Source organism: Delphinapterus leucas, chromosome 11 (assembly GCF_059928025.1).
Source record: "Delphinapterus leucas isolate spDelLeu-1000000601 "Yukka" chromosome 11, BTC_Dleu_Yukka2, whole genome shotgun sequence".
NCBI lineage: Eukaryota > Metazoa > Chordata > Mammalia > Artiodactyla > Monodontidae > Delphinapterus > Delphinapterus leucas.
In genome coordinates, this window is record NC_143139.1 from 60523535 (window position 1) to 60544973 (window position 21439).

At 43.3% G+C, this 21439-nt stretch overlaps 1 protein-coding gene across 1 annotated transcript; it reads right to left on the bottom strand.

The window, feature by feature from the left end:
• Window positions 1-5631: 5631 nt before the first annotated feature.
• PHLDA1 (pleckstrin homology like domain family A member 1) lies at window positions 5632-13931 on the bottom strand. The gene is made up of 2 exons (XM_030763018.2): window positions 10524-13931; window positions 5632-10086 (listed from the first exon to the last, which is right to left on the bottom strand). Exon 1 carries the CDS (start codon window positions 11717-11719, stop codon window positions 10550-10552), a length of 1170 nt encoding a protein of 389 aa, XP_030618878.2. The 5' UTR covers window positions 11720-13931; the 3' UTR covers window positions 5632-10086; window positions 10524-10549.
• Window positions 13932-21439: the final 7508 nt, after the last annotated feature.

Here is a 21439-nt window from a genome sequence, read left to right on the forward strand (position 1 = left end):
GGATTATATTTGGAAAGACTAAATCACAAAGCACGTTTTAAAACAGTAGAATTGGGCTTCCCTGGTGGCGCAGTGGTTAAGAATCCTTCTGCCAATGTAGGAGACACGGGTTCAAGCCCCGATCCGGGAAGATCCCTACATGCCGCAGAGCAACTAAGCCTGTATTCCACAACTACTGAGCCTGCGCACCACAACTACTGAAGCCCCCGTGCCTAGAGCCCATGCTCCGCAACAAGAAGCCACTACAATGAGAAGCCTGCGCACCACAATGAAGAGCAGCCCCCGCTCGCCGCAACTAGAGAAAGCCCGCACGCAGCAACGAAGACCCAACACAGCCAAAAATAAATAAATATTTAAAAAAATAACAGTAGAATTAAACAGCTTATTTTCAATATCTATAAACCCCTTAAGACAGTTTATATAATTTAAGTAAAAATTTATATTTTGGGGGGGAAGAGATGTGATGTCTGAATACTTCGAGTGATTATTTGCAAGAATAACATCTTGAATTTACATAAACTATCTTCCAAGCCTCACAAAGTAGTGCCACAGTGGAAAGAGCGTTAATTAAGGATCAAGGGAGCCGGATTTGGGTTCTAATCCTGTCTTTGAGTTTAATTGGCTGTGTGACCGGGGGCAGGTCACTGGCCCTCTTAGCTTCATTTTTTTCCTCTGCAGAAAGGGGAGAGATGAATGAGACTTCATCAAAACTCCTAAAATTCTGTTTTCAGCTCTGATCTCAACTTACCATTTATACAGGTAGAGAAGAGGTATTACTGCTTACCACTGTATAGAAAGCAAATACAAACCAGGGTCCACAAGCTGTCAAGACAGCCATGCAGCTCAGGTCTTGTGGTAGCTACGCGGCACTTTTTACAGGCATCAGGGATTTTAATTAGAACCCTAGGCAATAATTACAATTATTCTATAGTGAGCCAGTGCATTGTGGCAAGGATAAGATTCACTCTCACGCCTGCAAACACAACTCACACTGTTGTCTACCTTAAGGATCTCCTTTGCCGTAAGAAACTAAGACTCAGTCACCGAATCGTCTCCCACAGAGACCCGTCATTCCCTCCAGTGGTGGTGTCGAAACACGGCAACAGGAAATTACAAAGGGGATCTGGCACCACCACAGACCACTGCTTTGTAATAGTGGTTTAGGCAGGGTGGGGCTAACCCTCAAAGCAGGATGCTCCAAGCTCTGAGGAAGCCAGCTCTTCTCAGTACAGTTTCAAATCCTTCAGATGTCAAGTTCCACAACAAAAAAACTGACCATCCCACCTTCACGGGCCATGAACATCACTAGCAAGAAAAGTGTATATGTATGTACAAATACACACACACACACATATATACATACATAGATGTACATACCCACAAATGTATATATACTGGGAATTACTTGGAAGGATCATTAAAGACAGGTATGTGTTTAAAAACTGGAACCAAGCTTTGTAAAAATGAACATCTCTCCAGCAGCTAAAAACTAGAAAGAGAATATGCCTAAAACTATTACAAGTTTGGCCTCTTTGACTGTGATGACTCACAAAGCCGGTCTGCTCTTTTGAGGTGATGAGTCAGCCCTGACAGAGTAAGCCACACCACTCGGTAGAATTTGTTACAGCAAAGTTCAAAATACTTGCAACATAACTGAACTGTCAGCTTCAATAGGAACTGAACTGGATGAACTGTCAGCTTCAGGAGAAAGCCAAAGGAGGACAGTGACTTAATTGAAACTCTGAAACTCCTCAAGAGTCATTTCCTGTTGCTTTCTGTACAGTAGTTGAATACTCATTTATCAGTTACTTCAGAAGCACAGGTTGTCAGGTCTTAAAGGACTATGGAGTATGTTTGCCCACTCTGTTAGAAATGAATTTGGCAGGGTTTGAGAGCATGCAAATAACCACATCGACTATTTTTTCAAGTGTTCATTTCTGGCATCTAACTAACCATCCAATGCTTCAGGTGAATGCCCGGGGCAGGGAGCAAGTGACTCCCACATGGACCCTATCTCAGAGCAATCAGTTGTGACTCTGCATCAAGGGGTGACAAAGCGGTCCTTTCTGTCCTCAGGTCCTAACAATCCCTTCAAAATAAAATCGGATTTAGAACAACCTTCAGACCAAGGAGACCTGCCTACATCTATAGCCCACCCTAGAGCATCTAAATCTTCAAAGCCCTCTTGCACCACCTGTGCCATCTTTGATAACCTGACTCACTTTGTAGGCAGGTAAGGCCAGGGGTCAAGAGCACCCATGCCATGGCATTTATTGCCTTTCTATGTGGTGAAGATTTCCAACAAGGTCTTTGAGAAAGAAACAAAGCAAGGAAGAACACCTTGCTAAATAGATTCATGTGGCCAGTGAGTTCATTACTCAGGGTTTTCTGTGTCAATAATTCTAGACAGTTGTAACGTTGTATTCGTATGATTCCTTCCACTTAAATACAAATATAAATTTGGCTCAAGTTCTACAAAAAACTAGGGATTACTGGATGCTATTTTTCTAGTTGTGATAACATCCTATTTCTTAAATCCAAATTATTTGGATTGGAATACACATATGTGTTTTATACACACATACAATATATATATCTAGATATGTAAGTATAATAAATATATAGATATAGTATCTAACCCCTCTTAAAATGGTATCCGGATAATAGTATTTTCATTTGCATAATGCTTCACTGTGAGTAAGGTGGTTAAATGGTGGCTCTAGGACTTGAACTCATGTAGATTTCACTGCCACTTCACTGTATGTCCATAATAGCTCCCCAAGGGCAAGGCTGTCATTCTCACTTACAAATGAATAGACTAGGCTCAGAGATTAATGTCAAAAGACTAAACAAGGTCAGAACTAGAATCCAAGTCCACGTTCTTCTCAATATGATGAATGCATGAAGATATTTATTGCAGGAGTGTTGAAGACAGCATGAGAACAGAAACTCACTAGATGACAACAGGCAAATGACTGAAATAATACGTCGACTCAATGGGATATTATGCTGTCATTAAAATTACCACTTTAAATAATAACGAGGGTGATAGCTACCATGTATTGAATGTTTACTTTGTGACAGCAACAGTGACAGCTCATTACTAACTACCTAATTTTGGATTCACAACTCCATGAGACAGGCACAATCACTGTCTTCATTTTACTCATGAAAACTGAGGCTAAAGTAAATTACATCACTTGCCCAAGGGAATTCAGCCAATAAAATCAAGACTTTTTGATTTTAAAGCAGGGTTTCTCAACCTTGGCACTACTAACATTTTGGGTTGCATAATTCTTTGTTATGGAGGACTGTCCTGTGCATTGTTGGATATTTGACAGCATCCCTGACCTCTACCACCAGTTATGAAAACCGATAATGTCTCCAAACATTGTCAAAGTCTCCTGGGGGAGAAAATCGCTCCAGGTTGAGAGCAACTACTCGAAAGCATAAGGTTAATCATTATGCTGTAGACCCCCTTCCAACACCACCAACCTTCCTACAGAAGCATGGTGGTGGAAATACACACACACACACACAGAGTCATAGACAAGATCCCCTGAGAAACAGGTTCTTGACACTCTGATGTTTGACTGCAGGAGGTTTTGGGGGGTGTTCTTGAGAGCCTCACCTGTGAAGGAGCAAGGGAAAGAGGATTGGGCAGAGGGAGAGTTGAACTACAAGGCCACCTCCTTGTTGAGACAGGCCTCAGCCACTTCTCCAGGGAACACTGGAGCTGGGACGGCCCTTTACAGTTGTCGGACTTGAGACAACAGGGCCTGGTCTTCAGCCACTCCCCATAGACCAATCGCACCCAAGGAGGGGGTATGTCCTAGGGCAAGGTAGCTCTCCCTGAGACAAGGCTGAGGACAATTCCAGGGAAAGGGCTAACTGACATCATGACAGCCACCAACAGTCTCATATCTGGGGACTGAGTACCCTCTCTGTCCTCAGGTGGCAATCTGGGTGGAACACCACAGCATCCTCTCCAGACGCATATATGAGAATTCTGATTGTTTCATTGTAACTCACTTAAAATACATAAGCATGTGAACGGAGACTGGAAAGTGATAAGCAAATGAAAATAGTAGTACTATAAATAATGCCTTTTTTGTGTTTTTTCAAAGTTGAAAACAAGAATGTTACCATCATACTGTTCTTACAATTTAAAAGAAGGGCTCAGGTATCAGAAAATACAATTCATAGCTTTAAAACACCGTATATTATATATTCACATGGTTATAATGATCCCCAAACCTGCTTATGTGCCCTAAAATGCAGGGAGCTTCCTTTCATAGCTACACCAGGCACTGTTCTAAGCACTTTTACTAACTTATTAAATCTTCTCAATAACCAGAAGGTGGGAACCTTTATTAACTCCATATTACAGAGAAGGAAATGGAGTTTCTAAGAAGTAACTCAGGCTGTACATGGCCTGTAAGTGGTAGAACTGGGACTTGAACCCATGTACTCACAAATCCTGACTCTTACCAACCCTGCTTTACCGCCTGCTTCACACATTTATTTCACATTGTACCCCTGAAATTCCCTCACAACGGCAGTAATTTGTCTTCTCAGATTTCATTTCTTCTTTAAAAACAAAACCAAACAGGGGAGGAATCAAGATGGCGGAGGAGTAGGACATGAAGCTCATCCCCTCCCACAAATACATAAAAAATACATCTACAAGTGGAATGATCCGCACAGAACATCTGCTGAACACTGGCAGAAGACCTCAGACTTCCGAAATGGCAAGAAAACCTCCACATAACCAAGTAGGACAAATGAAAAAAGAAAACAAAACCAAACAAAAACAGTAAAGTAATAAAGCTCTCAATGTAAGACTATGTTAAGAGATAAAAAAATGCCTTCAAATTTCCTATTTTAAAGTCTTTGAAGATTTAAACACTTTTAGATGTCAATGGAAATTGTAAGTAAAGATATGGCATATTCCTTTAAAGAATCGAGTCTCGGGACTTACGCGGTGGTCCAGCGGGTGAGACTCTGCGTTCGCGCTCCCAATGCAGGGGGCCCGGGTTCATTCCCTTGACAGGGGAACTAGATTCCGCATGCATGCAGCAACTAAGAGTCTGCATGCCACAACAACTAAAGGTCCCACGTGCTGCAACTAAGACGTGGCGCATCCTAAATAAATAAATAAATAAATATTTTTTAAAAAGAAAAAAGAATCGAGTCTCTCTTCTGCTCTCAACACAAAACAGGAAGCTTTATAGATACCCGCTTGAAAGATGATTCTCCTAGAGTCAAGGCCTCACCCTCTCAATGGACCTAGGAGGAATCAAATCTCTCTGGAACTCAAGAAGGAATTGCCTCCAAGCTAATTCACTAGGGGCCATTTCTTCTCCTCTGGGCACTATGGAAAAATTCAACTCAAATTCATTAGCATTCAAAAAGCAATAATTATTTCACCAAATAACCTGAGTGAAATTCTATACCCTATATTCAAAATGACCAGGTAATTTTTAAAATAAATTTCCAACCTCAAAAGATCATCTTTTTCTTCCCAGAGTGGTCACGGCCTTTACAATGCCCAAGCCCTTTAGAACATTGCTCCCACAAGTACACGCAGCGCACGTGACTGGTGAACAAGGCCTTCAAAAGGTCCACAGGTCAGTCATCTTGACAGATACTTTATTTGAAATGGAATGCATTTTGAAAATACGAAAAATAAATCACATCTCTTCAAAATCATTTAAGAGACATATTTACACAAATGACGACCACTTAAGTTCACAAATGTGATAGTTTGTAAAGCATTTGGTACATGGTGATGCTTGCTTTTCAAAGCTCGTATTTGCATATTCTGAAATTTTAAGCAGAAGGTTGACAGGGGAATGTAACAATTGTTTTATCTTTCTTCTCAAAATAAATACAATGGTCTGGAAGGACCACCTGTTGTTAAAATCCGCTTCCCCACCACCCAGCTGATCACCAGTAGGCCAGCTTCAGAACAGGTAGCTTTTATGCAGCTGCATCTAATGGTCCAGGGCCCTTCTGCTTCCTTCATTGGACAATAATGACCTTTCTAGGAAACCCTGTTGGATCCTTTACTCCATTTGACAGATGGAGTCCTGCCAACAAAGTCACAGATCACTTTGTCATCCAATCTTATGTAAATCTGGATTGGCTGTTCGGCACCGCAGATCAAAATTCACCCTTTAGGGCTTCTCTGGTGGCGCAGTGGTTGAGAGTCCGCCTGCCGATGCAGGGGACATGGGTTCGTGCCCCGGTCTGGGAAGATCCCACATGCCGCGGAGTGGCTGGGCCCGTGAGCCATGGCCGCTGGGCCTGCGCGTCCGGAGCCTGTGCTCCGCAACGGGAGAGGCCGCGGCAGTGAGAGGCCCGCGTACCGCAAAAAAAAGGGGAAAAAAAAAATTCACCCTTTAAACTGTGTCAAGAATTTAGAAAATAGTTCTTAAAAACCTATCCAACCCAATTCCACAATTAATACATCTTAGGTTGTTTTAGGTAAATAGGCGTATTTCTCTTGAAAGAATCACTGATGGATTCATCGAGCTCTGTAATTCCCAAATTTAAATTTTATTCTACTGAGGGCATTTTACTGGTAAAGCAAAAACGAATTAGTTTGACATTTACAAAAAAAAGAGGAAAACGAATGTTCACAGGCCCATCGTCATCCTACAAAGCTCTATTTTCTAGAGATTGCTCCAGTTTCATTCAAGTCTTAGATCCCTCTTGTAAACCTGCCACTGAACATGACACTGTAAACACTTGGAGCCAAACTAAAATCAAATCACTCTTCCTGGGGACAGAAAACAAGTGATGTGTTTGAACCCACACACTGGCAACAACTCATATAGTGTCAGACTTAAATGAAGAGTCTTTAAGAGAAATAGTGTTTAGAATATGAGAGCAATACAGCATTAAAACTGGCCTCTCAGCTTAAGCCAGACTTCCTAACGGTGCTAACGTGTTAAGAGGAGCTCTTTTAAGCAACAACTGGGCTTCGTTCTTTTTAACCTCCATTGAAAAAAATACGTGAAATGAAGTTATAAAGTTGGTTTGATTTCTACATGATGAGAGAATCCCCCTTCCTCTGAGGGAAATGTTCATTTTGAAAGGGCCCTTTATAGCCATTTGCTCTCTGACCTCAGCACTCCCCGTAGGGCATACGCAGATCCATGTGGATCTCCACTAAGAAAGTATGTCCAAGGAGTTCCGTCATGATGCATAGCCGGTCCCAGTGGTAGCTGTCCTCAGGGAATGGCATGAGAGCAAGTAAAGAAGGAAGCACTGTGTGAGGCCAGAGAAATCACCCTCCTGGGTGCTGGGGAGTTAAGACATTTTTTCCTTCTTTCATTTGTCCCAACAGATAGTCATTGAACTCACTGTGTAAGAGGCTTGGTGCCAACACAAGTTCAAAGACAAAAAGTTCAGTTTCCAGATGGGACATTCCTTTTAATTTTCCAACTTTTTACATTTTATGTTTATTTAAGGGGTGGGTTTTCTACTGGACCTCTCCTCTCCTTCTTCCCTTTCTTGGGTTGAAAGAAGAATCACCTTTCTCCATGAAGGTGATTTGTCAAGCCTCAGAATACCCTAGGTGGTTTGTATCATTTTCTTACAGGTAAAATAGAGCCACCAACACATTAAATGATTTGCATTTGTATTTTGTTTTGCTGAGTATTGTTAAGTATGCTCGTTTTTTGTTGTTGTTGTGCTGGAAAAATTATTAAGCCATAATAAGTGTTAAATAAAAACAAAATCCCATCCTACTCCTCTCCTTTCTAATTTCTGAGGTTTCACAGGTAAATGCTAAGAGGGGTTCAGACTAGAGAGTCACTAAGAGGGTCAACTCAGTATAAATATCACAGCAGAGCAAGGACTAAGGGCTGTGGAAAGATAATACAAGGAACCATGATTCCGGTGGCCACATTACAAACCAGAGCCATTGTGAGAAAGAAAAAAATTCTAGCAGCCACGAGGGAGCCTGGGCATACTTTTTTTTGACAACGCTACTTAGCCAGTATGTAAGCTAACAACATACAAGTGCCTTTAAAAGCCTACAAGAATCTTAATTTTAAAAGTATTTGGTATGGATTTTAATTTTTTTATAGCATGAGAATTTGAAAGAAAAATCCTTCCATCTGGAAAAAAAGGCTGTGGTTTAATTGGGGTGACATGATCTGCATGTATTAAAATGACAGTACAATGAGGCATTATTAAAAAGCACAGCAGTGGTTCCAAAGAAATCAAACCGAACTTGACTTAAGAACTCTTGAGATCTGCTCTCTGAGATGCCCATCATATATACATTTTTTCACAACTGCAACTTAGCCTCTGCAAGTGGGAGTCCACTTAAATTCTGCTTGCCATTTGGTTGACTTTTATTTCCCCCACCACTTTTTGGATTTGAGTTATGATCTCAAATTTTCATCATTTAAATATTGCACTGAGAAGTAATTTGACCTTGGAACTCCTTTTCAGATGGAGGGAGAATAAAGATATCTCTAGCATGAAATTCTATTTTCATTTCTTGACTACAGAACTTAGCAGTGGCCCAATACTGACCATTCCAATTTGGAAGCTGGAAAAATACTGATCAAGACTTTGCAGAAAAGATGATGGAAAACAGAGACCCGTTAGTAAAGCTAGGCAGATAGGAAGTGATTTTCAGCCGTAAGAGGATTTGGTAGCATCTATGGGCTCTTTTGAAACTTAAGTAGCATCTGCCCTTGTGGACTTTGACCATCCTTTTCATTTAACACAGAAGAGGGTTTGTTCTACCTTTAAAAGCACATGCTCTTCCCCCACCTCCCCCCGCCCCACCAACAACCCCCCAGACTCCTGAACAAGTCGCTGCTAAAACAAGACTGGGGTTGTTTTCTTACTGCAAATCCAGTGTTTACCCAGTCCTTCCTTTTTCAATTTCTGAGTTTAGCTAACCTAACAACAAAACATATAACCCTTGGATTTCTCACAGAGCAATAAAAAGCAAAACAGCTGGTGTCTCTGATCAACATTATTCTCAGAATGAAAACAAAAAGCTATGACTCCTAGTCCTTTGAAATATTTACAAACTGTATTTTAAACTATGAGATTCTAGATAGAATATGATTCTAGAACAAAGTAAAAGGGCCAGAAAATGTGGTTCACATCAAGTGTGCAAAGCTCTTGGAGAAGGGTAATGTCTATTGTGGCTATGAGCACAAATGTTCTCTCAAACAAGTGGAATAATTCTTTTCCCCCACTATGTTTTTTGAAATGAAACACCTAATGCATTCATACTCAGAAATCATAGAAAACTTCCTTATTAAACCCTTCACACATAGATAATCTAAGAAAGCCTTTTCCTACAGCAGACCCAGCCCTCCTTTGTATATTCAGGATATGATCATCTTGCCATCAGTTGGGTTATGTTTGAAATACTTTGAATCAGCTATCATTACTACTGATTTCCTTTTAGAAAAAGCAATTCGACTTTTATAATTACACAATTCTGAACGTTTAGCTTCTTTAAACTTCCATTCTACACAAAATATATGTCGAAGGAAAAGAAAAACTCAAAAGAAAAAAAAAGAAAGAAAACTCCACGTAGTATCACAGTTTAATTTCAACCACCTGGTATAACATTTAAGTATCAGACCTTCTGAAAATGAATTCTTGATGTGTTCCCCTTCACCGCCCTTTTACTTTCTTCTTTCCCAAGATTAGAACTTACTAGGGAATAGATTTTTGAAAATAAGTTTCTTTTTTGGAAAATGGCCTACATTCAGAAATGTCTCAGAACAAGCATTTTAAAAAAACTAATAAATAATCATAAATCAAAATACATTAAAATAACATTACAGTACATCATCGCTCCTAAAAGGTCCACCATACTGGAAGATCCTCTCAAAGGTTCATAAATAAAGCCTTCTGGACTCGAAATCATTTCCTGCATTGTGATGAAGAGTATGCAGAAAAACTAAGAGGAATCGCCAAGTTATCGGTCGTATTCTGTCCAAACTACTTGGTCTGGTGCGGGCGGGGCGACTGTTTTGTTTTCGATCCAAGTGAAGACAATAAAAAGGTGCTTGTCCCACTTCCTCAAGTCCTCACAACCTGGAAAGAAATGACACGGATTGAAGTGGCTCGGACTCCTACAAGACCCCAGTTCTCTTCGGGCCTGTCCCGTGGACAAAGCGAGCTTAAGGACACCGGGGTCGCTCCCTCGAGTCCCCAGACACACTCAAGTGGTGCTGGTGACAAGGAGAGAAGCTGCGGCGTCGCTGGGGAGCGCACCAGTGAACATGCGTGGGTCAGCGTGGGCGGACGGGCGATCAGGAGAACTTCCTGCGCGGCCCGAACCCCGCACCCTCCCCTCTCTGCCCCGCCTCTCCTGGCTCCAGCTTGTTCCCTTCTTTCCGCCTCCCAGAAACCTGCATTAATTTCTCATTTTTCCACCCAAGATCCGAACCGGGGAAAAGGCTTCCTACTGCTACCACCCCCAGCCCCACTCCTCGGAACCTCCCTCGGGAGCCGAGCTGCCGGGACCTTACCTCGTCTGGCTCGGGTGCTGCCCTCTTCAGGCAGAGTTGGAGGTGCTACGGCGAAGCCGGTGGCCGTGCGGCTGCGAGAGCGGTAGTGGGTGCGGGTGCGGATGTGGGTGCGAACGCAAGTGCGGATGCGGATACGGATGGAGCGGCTGCGGCTGCGGCTGCGGCTGCGGCTGAGGCTGGGGCTTGGGTTGGGGCTGCGGCTGCGGCTGAGGCTGGGGCTTGGGTTGGGGCTGCGGCTGCGGCGGGGCTTGGGGGTGGGACTGGGGCTGAAGCTGCGGCTGCGGCGGCTGCTGCTGGACCAGGTGCTGCTGCTTCTGCCGCGTGGACTTGACCGCCAGGATGGCCTGACGATTCTTGTACTGCACCATCTGAAGCGTGATCTCCGCGTTCCAGCCCTGGTCCTGCGGGCACCGAAAGTCGATTTCCTTGCCCTCGGCCATCACCACAGTGAAGTACATATACTTGCCTTTGCGCTCCACGCAGTCCACGGTCTTCATGTTGGAAAAGTGCAATTCCTTCAGCTTGACAGGCGGCTCGAGGCTGCCCACAGCAGGGCCTCCGGGTTGGGATGGCTCGACCGGCCCCTGCCCGGGCTGCTGCTGCTGGTGTTGCAGCTGTTTGGGCGGGATGAGCAGCAGCCCCTCCTCAGTGAGGATACAGCACTTTTTCTTCCAGAGCTGCAGCAACCCGTCGCTGCGCTTCTCCAACACACCCTCCTTCAGCGCCTTGCAGCCGCTGCTCTCCAACATCCTCCCGGCATAGGGGGGGCCGCCGCTCGGCTCGGCCTCTCCTCTTCCAGCCGCCCGGGCCCGGGGGGGCAGCAGCAGCCGCGCGCCGTCCTCGCCCCAACGGCTCCCGCGGCCGCCCGCCCGGAGCGCGCAGAAGAGGCTAACGCGCAGGAAGCAGAGCGGCGGCGGCGGCGGCGGCGGCGGGTGCGGCGGTTCCTCGGGGTCCGGGCAGCAGGGCAGCCGCGTCCTGATGCGCCACAAGGTCCAGGAGCTGCGAGCCGCCGGGCCTCTGCCGTCCTCTTGCGAGCGCTCACTGAAGGGCTCTGGCCGGGCCCCCTCGCGGCGCTTTTGAATGGGCCATCCCCCCCACCCCCGAGTGACACCCAGCGGAAAAGGCGGCTCCTGGCGCCCGCGCCGCGGGGGAAAGCCCAGCTCCGAAAGGCACTCCGCCGCCGGCGCACGCCTCATTAACTTGGGGGCTTTCCAAAGCCGGCCGCGTCCACGCCCCCCGCGTCCCTTGCTCCGCCTCTTGCCACCCACTCGCTTCCGCGCTCCTTCCCCGGGATGGCTGCAGGGACCCGAGCCCCGGAAACTCCTCTCCTCCGCCGGGGGCCACAGCCGAGGACGCCCGAGATGGCCAGCGAAGAATGCCGAGGCGCAGAGGGCGCTAAGAGGCCATCCCCAGCCGTCCCGCCTCTCCTCCCGGTGGGGCTTTCTGCTAACAGCCTCAGAAAATGAGGATGGGGCTGCGAGGACGGGTACAGCTACCAGACAGTGCCTGGTACGCCAAGCTGACCCTCTGCCCTCGGGAACCCAGCCCTGGGGATTCGCGCCGCCTGGGCGAGCAAGGGGCGAGCAAGGAGCCTGGGGGTGAGGCTCGCGAGCCACGGAGTCCCGTGGAAGCGTGCCTCCCCCGGACACTACGTAAACATCTTAGTCCACAAAGGCCGAGAGGACACGGTGTCTTTACACTCACATTCGCTTACGGTCACTAACTAGCTCTTCTTGGAGCCGAAGGGGCGATTGTTAAAGCAACAGCGCTACCGTCTGTCCCGTTTGGAAGGGGTAGAGGAAGGGGACCACTTCGGATGGCATCTCGCCTTCCTTTTCTCGAGCCAGGAGCGCAGGCACTGCCTATCTTTACCCGTGACACGAGCGCTCTAGCTTCCTTCTTGACCCATCCGTACAGCCCGCAATATCTCACAACAGTAATTCAACTCTAACGACAAATTCAGGTAATGCCCGGTCCCAACACTTTAAGGCAGTTTAGCCTTCCAAACGGCAGGCTAGCCTCCGCGGGTCCCTCTCTTTGCAAACGCCAAACGGGTCAGATCTCTTGTAATCTCATTTATCTGTAACCTGGGGCAAGTAATGCGGTACTCGCCCCTAGCTCCCTCCTACTCCATTTAAACAATTTCTATAGAAATTCTGGGAAACAAGGCAGAATATAGAGCCTAAGCCGAGACCAAACCTCTTGGGGGAAATGTATTAAGTAAACAGAGAACCCCAACTATGTACCGACCCTGAAAATACGAAGAATTAACACAAAGAAGAAATAAACCAGGGGTGGATAAGTCAGAGTTGGCCAAGGTAAGAGGAAAGGCTGCTACTTGAACTCAAGAAGGAAGAAGGGAGAGCTTAGCTCATCTGTAGTTTCATCAGGCTGGTACAAAGAATTCAAAGGGGAAGAAGTGAGAGATGAGCTTGGAGAGCGGAGCAAGATTCAAATTCTTTGTGTGTCACGCTTAAGAAATTCCAGGTTTATCCCAAGGTAATCGAGAACAAAGGATAACTTTTAAACACGGGAGGGTCCTGAATCTTAATATAAGGAACAATGTTTCAGCAAATGGGACAATTCCAGCACAATCCTGAGACCCACTGAATTGCACTTAGTGGGCTCTCGGCCTTCACATTGTTGATGGATTAGTCTTTTAAGGAGAAAGGCAAAGTCATGTAAAGATTTCTTTACATGATTACATTTTAAAAAGTTACTTTTTAAAAAAATTCTGTATACCAATGAATGACAAACACTGCACCTAACATCTCAGTTTTCCCCCTGCCTTTGCAGGACAAGTGAGCATTCCAGAGAATTTCCACATGACCAGCTGTTCATCTTTTTAACAGAATGCCATTCTTCAGCTCATTTAGAAAGGATACTTCCTTTAAATGTGTAATTCAGAGTCTCTGAGGGCAGGTGTAGTTGGGAAAGACATTTCATATGGAAAATTGATACTATACAAACCAAACTGGGTAAAACATTAAGATGGATTCTGGAAGCCCAAGCCATTTTCTTGAGAAACGCAACATTTAGTGTTTCTATCCTTCTGCAGTTTATCAGGATGCAACAAATGCACTCTACCTAAGCTACTTCACAATGTCTGAACAACCAGCAGCACGATTTTCAAAAGCACTTGTTATTAGAGACTTTAAAACTCAGAATTTCAGTTGGGTATTTCACAACTTAGTGACTTTGTGAACAGCTCAGAAGTACACAGTTTGCCTTCTCCAACCATAGTGCCACTGATTATTGGAAATCTCAGTAGTATAATATAGGAATCTTGTAGATAGATGACAACTTTGCTTTTAATTTCACCAGTCACCACCAACTCACAAAAATGGCCATATTACCATTTTTAAGACAAATAAATTCACAGAAAATGAATTACAGGAAATAACTGCCCCCCCCCAAAAACCCACAACTTCAGTTGTAGATAATGAAAACCTATGAATGTCACTTAAAAATGACTAAAGTTTAGAAAGCTAGCTAACAAGTCACTGCTTTGGTAAACAAGTCTGAAAAGGCTTCAAAGTGTATATTACGGCCAGCTGCATCAAGTTGTCTATCAGCAGCATCTGAGCGTTGACCATCTTCTGCTCTAGGACAGTTCACTGGCTTCGAGGACATCACTTAGCTTTCCTTCCACCTCCCTGGTCATTGTGTCTCCTCTACAGGTTCCTCCTCTTTCCAATCTTTTGAGTGCCCCAAAGCTCAGCCCTTGGTTTTTATCTACACTCACTCCCTTGATCTCATCCAGTCTTATTATTTTCAATAAGATCTGTATGCCCAAGACTCCCAAATTTATATCCAGCTGCTTGTTGTCAAAGAATAAAACAAAGACTACCAAAGTTACACCCCCAGGCAAGGGAACACATACTGGTGAAGACATGCACTGAGTAGTTCGCTAGAGGGAAAAGTCTGAGGGGTTTTTCGATCATAGAAAGCAGGGTTCATGGAGCTTTTGCGAATAAAAAATAGCATGCTGGATAGGATGGAGTCCATAGGCTTATATATGACTGGTTAAAACAAATGCCTGGGTAGAACTGGTTCAGTAAGGGTCTGAAGTCAAAGTTCATGGTTAAAGAGCCTTAGCTGGTTAGAATGGCTGTAATGAAAAATACCCTTCAGTTTTTATATATTCCAGGCCACTGTTACTGTAAATTGAATTTTTTCCTTTTCCCTTTCTCTACAGTACTATTTGGGTGTCTATTAGAGAACCAGAATATATGCACTCCCAAACTTATCTCCTCACCCTGACCTGTTCTACTTACCTGCAATCCCCCTCTCAGGTGATGGCAACTCTATCTGTACAGTTGTTCAGGCCAAAACCCTTGCAGCAGTACTGCCCTTAGAACAAGACAAAAGGAGCCCTGTGCTTTGAAGAGCCAGTACTACATGCCTATCTGGAACTCATACTTGTTCTAGACTATACTGCAGGTACTCACTCCAAATACCCTGCCTAAATGACCTCGGCTATTTCAGAGTATCACATGACCATTGTGTGCACTAGTGTGTAAGGTAGGTGGACAGATTTTGAACATGCAGGCTAGGAATGTCCACACAAACGTGCAGGAGGCCCCTTGCCATACAATTCAGAGGCAGGAATGGGAAGACAAGGAAAGTGGGACACAGGCAGAGGATCAGCTTCCTCACAAGGAAGCTTCTGGCACGGGAGTTTTAAGGATCTGAATTTCAAACCTGGACCTCCAGGTACTTGTGAAGGTGTATTTGACAGGATAGTAGTGCGGGACGTATCTTCATTGAACAAAACTTTAAAATATTTAATCACTGGCGTCTCCATTGCACTCCTACCCCAGGACGGCAAATGTTTAGAAGCATGCCTGCCTTGCAAAAATCCTTTACTCGCTTTCCAGTACCCAATCCACAAATTGAGTCAAGAAATCCCAACGGTTATGCCTTCAAACCATATCTATATTCTGTCCATTTCTCTCCACTTCATCACCACGCTGATAATCTCTCCCCTGAAATACTGCCATGGCCTCCGAACTTTGCCTCCCTGATTCTACCCTTGTCTTATCATCTATATTATAATCTATTTAAGACATCCCAATCACTTTCTTCAAGTCTCTGCTCAAATGTCATCTCAGTGAGGGCTCTCCTAATCACTCTAAAACTGCAACCACCCCATTTCCCTTCATTTTTCCCATAGCATGTATTACCTCCTAACATAACTGAATAATTTATCATTCCTATTGCTTATTTCTGTTCCCATTCCTAGAGAATGTCAGTTCTTCCGAGAGGTCAAAAATCATTGTTTTTATGTGTCCCGATCACCTAATACATTTCGTGGCACACAGGAGGAGCTCAACATATGTAGAAATTTTAAGACTCAAAAGCCCACATCTGTCATAAAAAGAAAATCAATGTCTTCAAAGGCTTGACAGATTTTTCATAATGCATCCTACTTTTTAAAGTTTTCAAACTGTAACAAGAATTTATGAAAAGACTTCTAAATCTTGCCATACCAATACATGTATTTGGTAAAATTTTTTTTTTTTTTTTTAAGTAAGTTTATTTATTTTTGGCTGCGTTGGGTCCCTGTTGCTGCAGTGCGCGGGCCTCCCACTGAGGTGGCTTCTCCTGTTGCGAGCATGGGCTCTAGGAGCACGGGTTTCAGCAGCCGTGGCACTAGGGGCTCAGTAGTTGTGGCTTGCAGGCTCCAGAGCGCAAGCTCAGCAGCTGTGGCTCACGGGCCCAGCTGCTCTGAGGCATGTGGGGTCTTCCCAGCCCAGGGCTCAAACCTGCGTCCCCTGCATTGGCAGGCGGATTCCCAACCACTGTGCCAGCAGGGAAGCCCTGGTGATAGTTTTAAAAAATGGAATTAACAACTATACGTGCTAGGCCTCTCTGAACTTTAAATGCTACTATAGTCTATAAATGCTATCTAAAATACATCCTACAAACCTTCCTTTTCCTGAGCAGCATGCAGCTTAATATTGAGAGGCATTTATACATCATCCTATTGCTTGCTAGTAAGAGTAATCAAAAACAGAAACAACACAGTAATGGAACTGAATTGATAGAATTTTCTTAGTTGGCAGATACCTGCTTAGAAGTTCATTAATACTGGCTTAAAGACATTTAACAGAAGTTAGAAAGTTATAAAGTGTTTACTTTCATTTACAACTTGACTACAAGATTATAAAACTTTTAATCTATAAACTCCCTAATTTGCAATATAAAGTAGAAACTCATGAAAAATATCATTATTAAAGATGTGGATAAAGTTCAAATGTCTTTAAAGAAATAGTCAAAAGCCAAGTAATCATGAAAATACAAGTCAGGTCACCTTCATTAGTGCATAAAGGTCTGTGTTCAGACTGCAATTTAGACTTCTTAGCCATTCATCTCTTCATTTTTAAAAGTTCTATTCAGTAAAAATATTTTATAAAGATTCTTATTTCCAAAATGCTGAGTTGAAAAGGTTAACAACACTTCAACTGAATACAGAACTATTTTTCTTCACAGATGCGTCCCTCTAGCTACCTTCCTTTTCGCCTAAAGTTGATGAACTGTGCCTCCTAGTGACCAATTTGCATAACACAGCTTAGAGCAACTGAGAATTGTGAAGTGTTCAAAACACGGCTATTACAACCCGTTTACAGATCAAACACGGTCAATCAGCTGTCTCTGTCCTTTCTATTGTGCCAACAGCCTAACTTTAGGTTCTCATTTCTCTCATTCATGCTCTTGTAACAGCCCAACCACTTGAATCCACACTATCTAATACACTGCACTGCTACCACCACTTCCATTCCTAAATTATGACAGAAAATTTTCGGTCTCCTCCTATTCACATAAGAGAACATCTCAACTCCTTACTCTAGCATGAAAAGCCCTCCACAGAAATGTAAAGCCCTACCTGCCCTTACAATTTAGACGCTCCTTCCACTCAACCCTAAGTGAACTCGTCACTTATCTACTTTGTGCTGTTTTTGCTTTCCCTAAACCTCAGTAACATTTGAGCAGGCAACAGTACTGATACTGACTTCCGGGCCTTCAGGGATGGCAGTAGAGAAACACCAGGTACTTCAGTGACTGACAGTGGAAGCATTGGAAAACTTGTTTGCAGGTTTACTTTGAGCACTGCCCTGGCAGATTAGCATCCAAGCCTCTGCCTTCCAGTAAGAGCCCATAAACACCTAATATCCTAAATCTACTTCTACTCAAACTAGGTAAATGCTCCTGTTGCTTGCAACTCAAGTATCTGACGGATAGCCAGTGGGCAAATCTCTCCTTTTAAAGGACTAGAATACATGGGGAAACTCCCTCTTTTGCAGTCTTCTTTTACAACATAGCACACAGTCTGAGAACAGACTTCAGTTTGATCATTGACACCTGCAAAAAAAATGAATAAATCAGTAAATAAGCAAAGGCCTTTTATAGGTGGTAGAGGAGGAAAAGTAAAAGCAGTGAGTGTACAGAATTCCTTCCAAAAATTCAAGGATACAGGAAAACAGGTGGTATGATAAACTTGCTTGGGTGCTGCTGTAAATGGCAAGGTTACTTAAGAAGAGGAACTCAGGTTTCAAAGACCAAGGCTGCAGGGTGGAGGGTGCATCACAGATGACAGCTGACAGAGAACCAAGGAATAAAAGAGATGGAATAAAAGAATTCTGTAGGGTGGCCAGGCCCAGAAAGATGGAGGAACACTTTTTACCAAAGATAGAACCCAGGAAACCTTTTTATGGCAAGCTTCCACACTGCCACTAAACCTATCAGGAAAAGCAAGGCCCCAGGTTAGAGGCAACAAAATCGCCACACAACTCATGACTACAAACTATTTAACAATCGGCATCCTTTAACAGATCAGAAACTGGAACATTTAGCAGTTCTTGCTTCTAATGAGATTGATTCTATTTACACTTTTGCTTAAGTCATTGTCTCAACTTCACTTGTGTATGCAGGGGCTCTGGGAAAGATTATCATGTAAGGAAAAGCGAAAAACCCGGAAGATGGATAAGACTCCAATCAGAATTCATCTTCAAGTTGTATTCCTAAATCACCTTTCTGGAACTGGTTTACTTATTTCTGAAATGCAGCTGTTTGCCTCCCGTTTTCCAGGATATCCTAAACCCTTTTCTAAACCTGAAGTTCTTCAGCATGCATGGCTGATGTGGCTGTGATCCCAGCCTTTGTTCTACCCAGGGTCTACTATATTAAGCAGCCCCACTTTTGTGCTGAAAGCACAAATCGTAAGCCCATCTCTAAAGATCGTTGGATGCCAGGAGTCTTTTGCGTCCTTCAGCCCCACCTGCTGCCTAAAACCTGCCAATAATGGGTAAGAGTGGCAGCAGCCACGTCAGACAGTAAAGCAACTTTAAAGGTGGAAGCCGTATGTCAAGGAAAACAAAGCAGAGGATGAAGCTCTCAGAGCAGGTGCGAGCACTGACAGAGGCCAAAACAGCTGACATCAAACACCTGACTCCAACAAAGATCAGCTGGGCAGCCCTGTTATTTACCTTTTACCCTTACATGTCGAGAGGGAATAATTACCATTTTCAAACAAGTATTAAGATTAAATAAAACATTATTTCTATTACCTTAAATGGCTGAATACACATTTGGGTGTTTTCTTTAATGCTGATTAAGATTTATAATGCAAAGTCCCACCTAGTCTGAAATACAAACAGTACAGCAATGAAGCTTTCTTCTGAACCCCAAACTATGTAATATACCCAACCTTTGAAAAGAAATATGTACTTAATGGTCATCGTATACTTACCATTTAAAGTTCTTTTACTAATCAAGCCTGACATTTTAATGATCAGAGTGAGCTAATTATGTGTACATTTGGTAATCTCAATTGTCCAGATAAATTCAAATGGTAAGATTCCAGTATGATAAAGTAAAACGTTCTTTCTCCATAAACAGGCATACAATATATAATTTAACCTTTCCTGATGTTTCATTTTGGGAAACTATTGTAGCCTTTGTTTTATCAATAGTATTACAGCTAACTGTATTTTCCAAAGACAAACTGTGGCCACTACAAGATTCCAGTTCCTCTCACCTTCCCCAAACTTTATCATTCCTCCAGCAAGATGTAGAGTCCTCTCCCATTAAACCCTGGTGGCTTTGACTATAACCAACTTCTTGGAACCCAGCCACCATAAAGTCTAGGTGGAGCTCTAGCCACAGCCCAGCTGAAGTCTCATCCAGCACTGACCACCTGTGCATGAAGAGCCTTCAGATGATTCTAGGCCCCATCCTTCAAAGCTGCCCCTGATGATGCTCAGTAGAGCAGAAATGAACTACCCAAGCACAGTCAGCAAAAAAAAATCTTGTTGATGCTTTAAGTGTGGGGAGTGGCTTTTTTATGCAATATTAGGTAACTGCAACAATTGATTCAACTCTCCACATTCTCATAGCCCCACTGCGTTCACAGAACAATATACACGGTCCAGTTTTGTGGTTTTATTGGTTTTCCCAAAATAAGCAACTCAGTATGCAGAAATGTGACAACTACAAAGGAACTTGGAGCATCTTGGTTGACTTAGGAGATTGAAATAATGAGAATCAGTCACTTGTTACATAGCCCCATACAGTATTATGGCTGGTAAATTGGAAGGAGTCCAGATAAACCCTACTCCATCTACGCATTGCAAGTATAAAAATTTCCTGTACAGCTACCATCTTCCTGGCTCCACACTGGAAATCAGAGAATCCAGCAGTGAACGAGCATTCCTAGAGTCCTTCTTGAACTGGCAATACCAGTTCAGAACTAAAGAACCAAAAAAAAGTACATGTTAATTCAATGAAAAAGAGACTTGAGCTAATAAGCTATGTGCACAAAAGACCCGGGAGAAGGAAGTGAAAGAAAAGACAGCCAAGCATAACTGAAACAGTACAAATGTAGGTTAAACAGGGCAGGTCGTAGATGTGCAAGTTGCTCTAAAGGTTCTGGGTCCACTCACCAAGCCAACTCAACAGCAAAAAGACAACTAGCCTAATCCAGGTCTAAACCCACATCTGGCCTGAAGACTGACAAGTCTCACTGTCCACCCCTAGACGGTCCACCCACAATGTCCAGGGATCCAGGTTAATAAATGTTTGGGATGGAAAGGGATGGGCTAAGTAATGACAACTTGGAAGTTTTGGAGCATGAGGTATCAATACAGTCAAACTTCATTTAGTTTTACCCTAGATGATTTCTGGACTTCACAAAAGGAAATAAATCAGCATTTTTTTAAAATGAAATCAGATTTTAAAGACTGATTTTAGGTAAGGGGGATCAATTATTCTTTTCTTCTATTTTTCTTATCTCTTTATAAAAAACATCAAACACCTTCAAAATGGGGGCATAGGTTTATATTTATTATCCAGTTTTAGTCTCAGGGTTCTTTTGTACAAGTATGGACACCTCTTAGCCAGGAGCCATTTTGCCTTTAGAATCAACAACAAAAACAGAACAAAAAACCCCCAACTAATTCTGAAATTAACTGCCAGAATCTATTATAAAAGGTGATCCCAACCACAAATTCTAGATTTTCTTATGTTTAGGAAGCATGTTTACTAATTGCTCATTATATGTATCAGGTTCTAAGTACTCCTGAACAACTTCAAGAACTAATGTGTTCTCTCATCAGTGCCCACTACCATCTTTCACAAGACATCAAAATAATGAAGCTAAAAGAACAAGTGGTAGATTAACTCCAAAGCTTATATTTAACCATTCTACTATCCAATGTATCAACTATTTTATTCCCGTATTCATTAGAAACAGATGGTAAGGGTCATTTGTCTAGGGCTGCCAAGGTTTCAGTCGAAAATCTTTTCCACTTTTATTCATGGTTTCTTATTCCTATAGAGCAACCTCACCTACAATTCTCAGTTGGATCAGCTACTACCAACCCCACCTGTTTGAAGGTAGTTACAAATATGTACTG

Bases quoted from the DNA above. Each gene is read 5' to 3' on its own strand.
- PHLDA1 (XM_030763018.2), bottom strand. From the start codon at position 11,719: ATGAGGCGTGCGCCGGCGGCGGAGTGCCTTTCGGAGCTGGGCTTTCCC.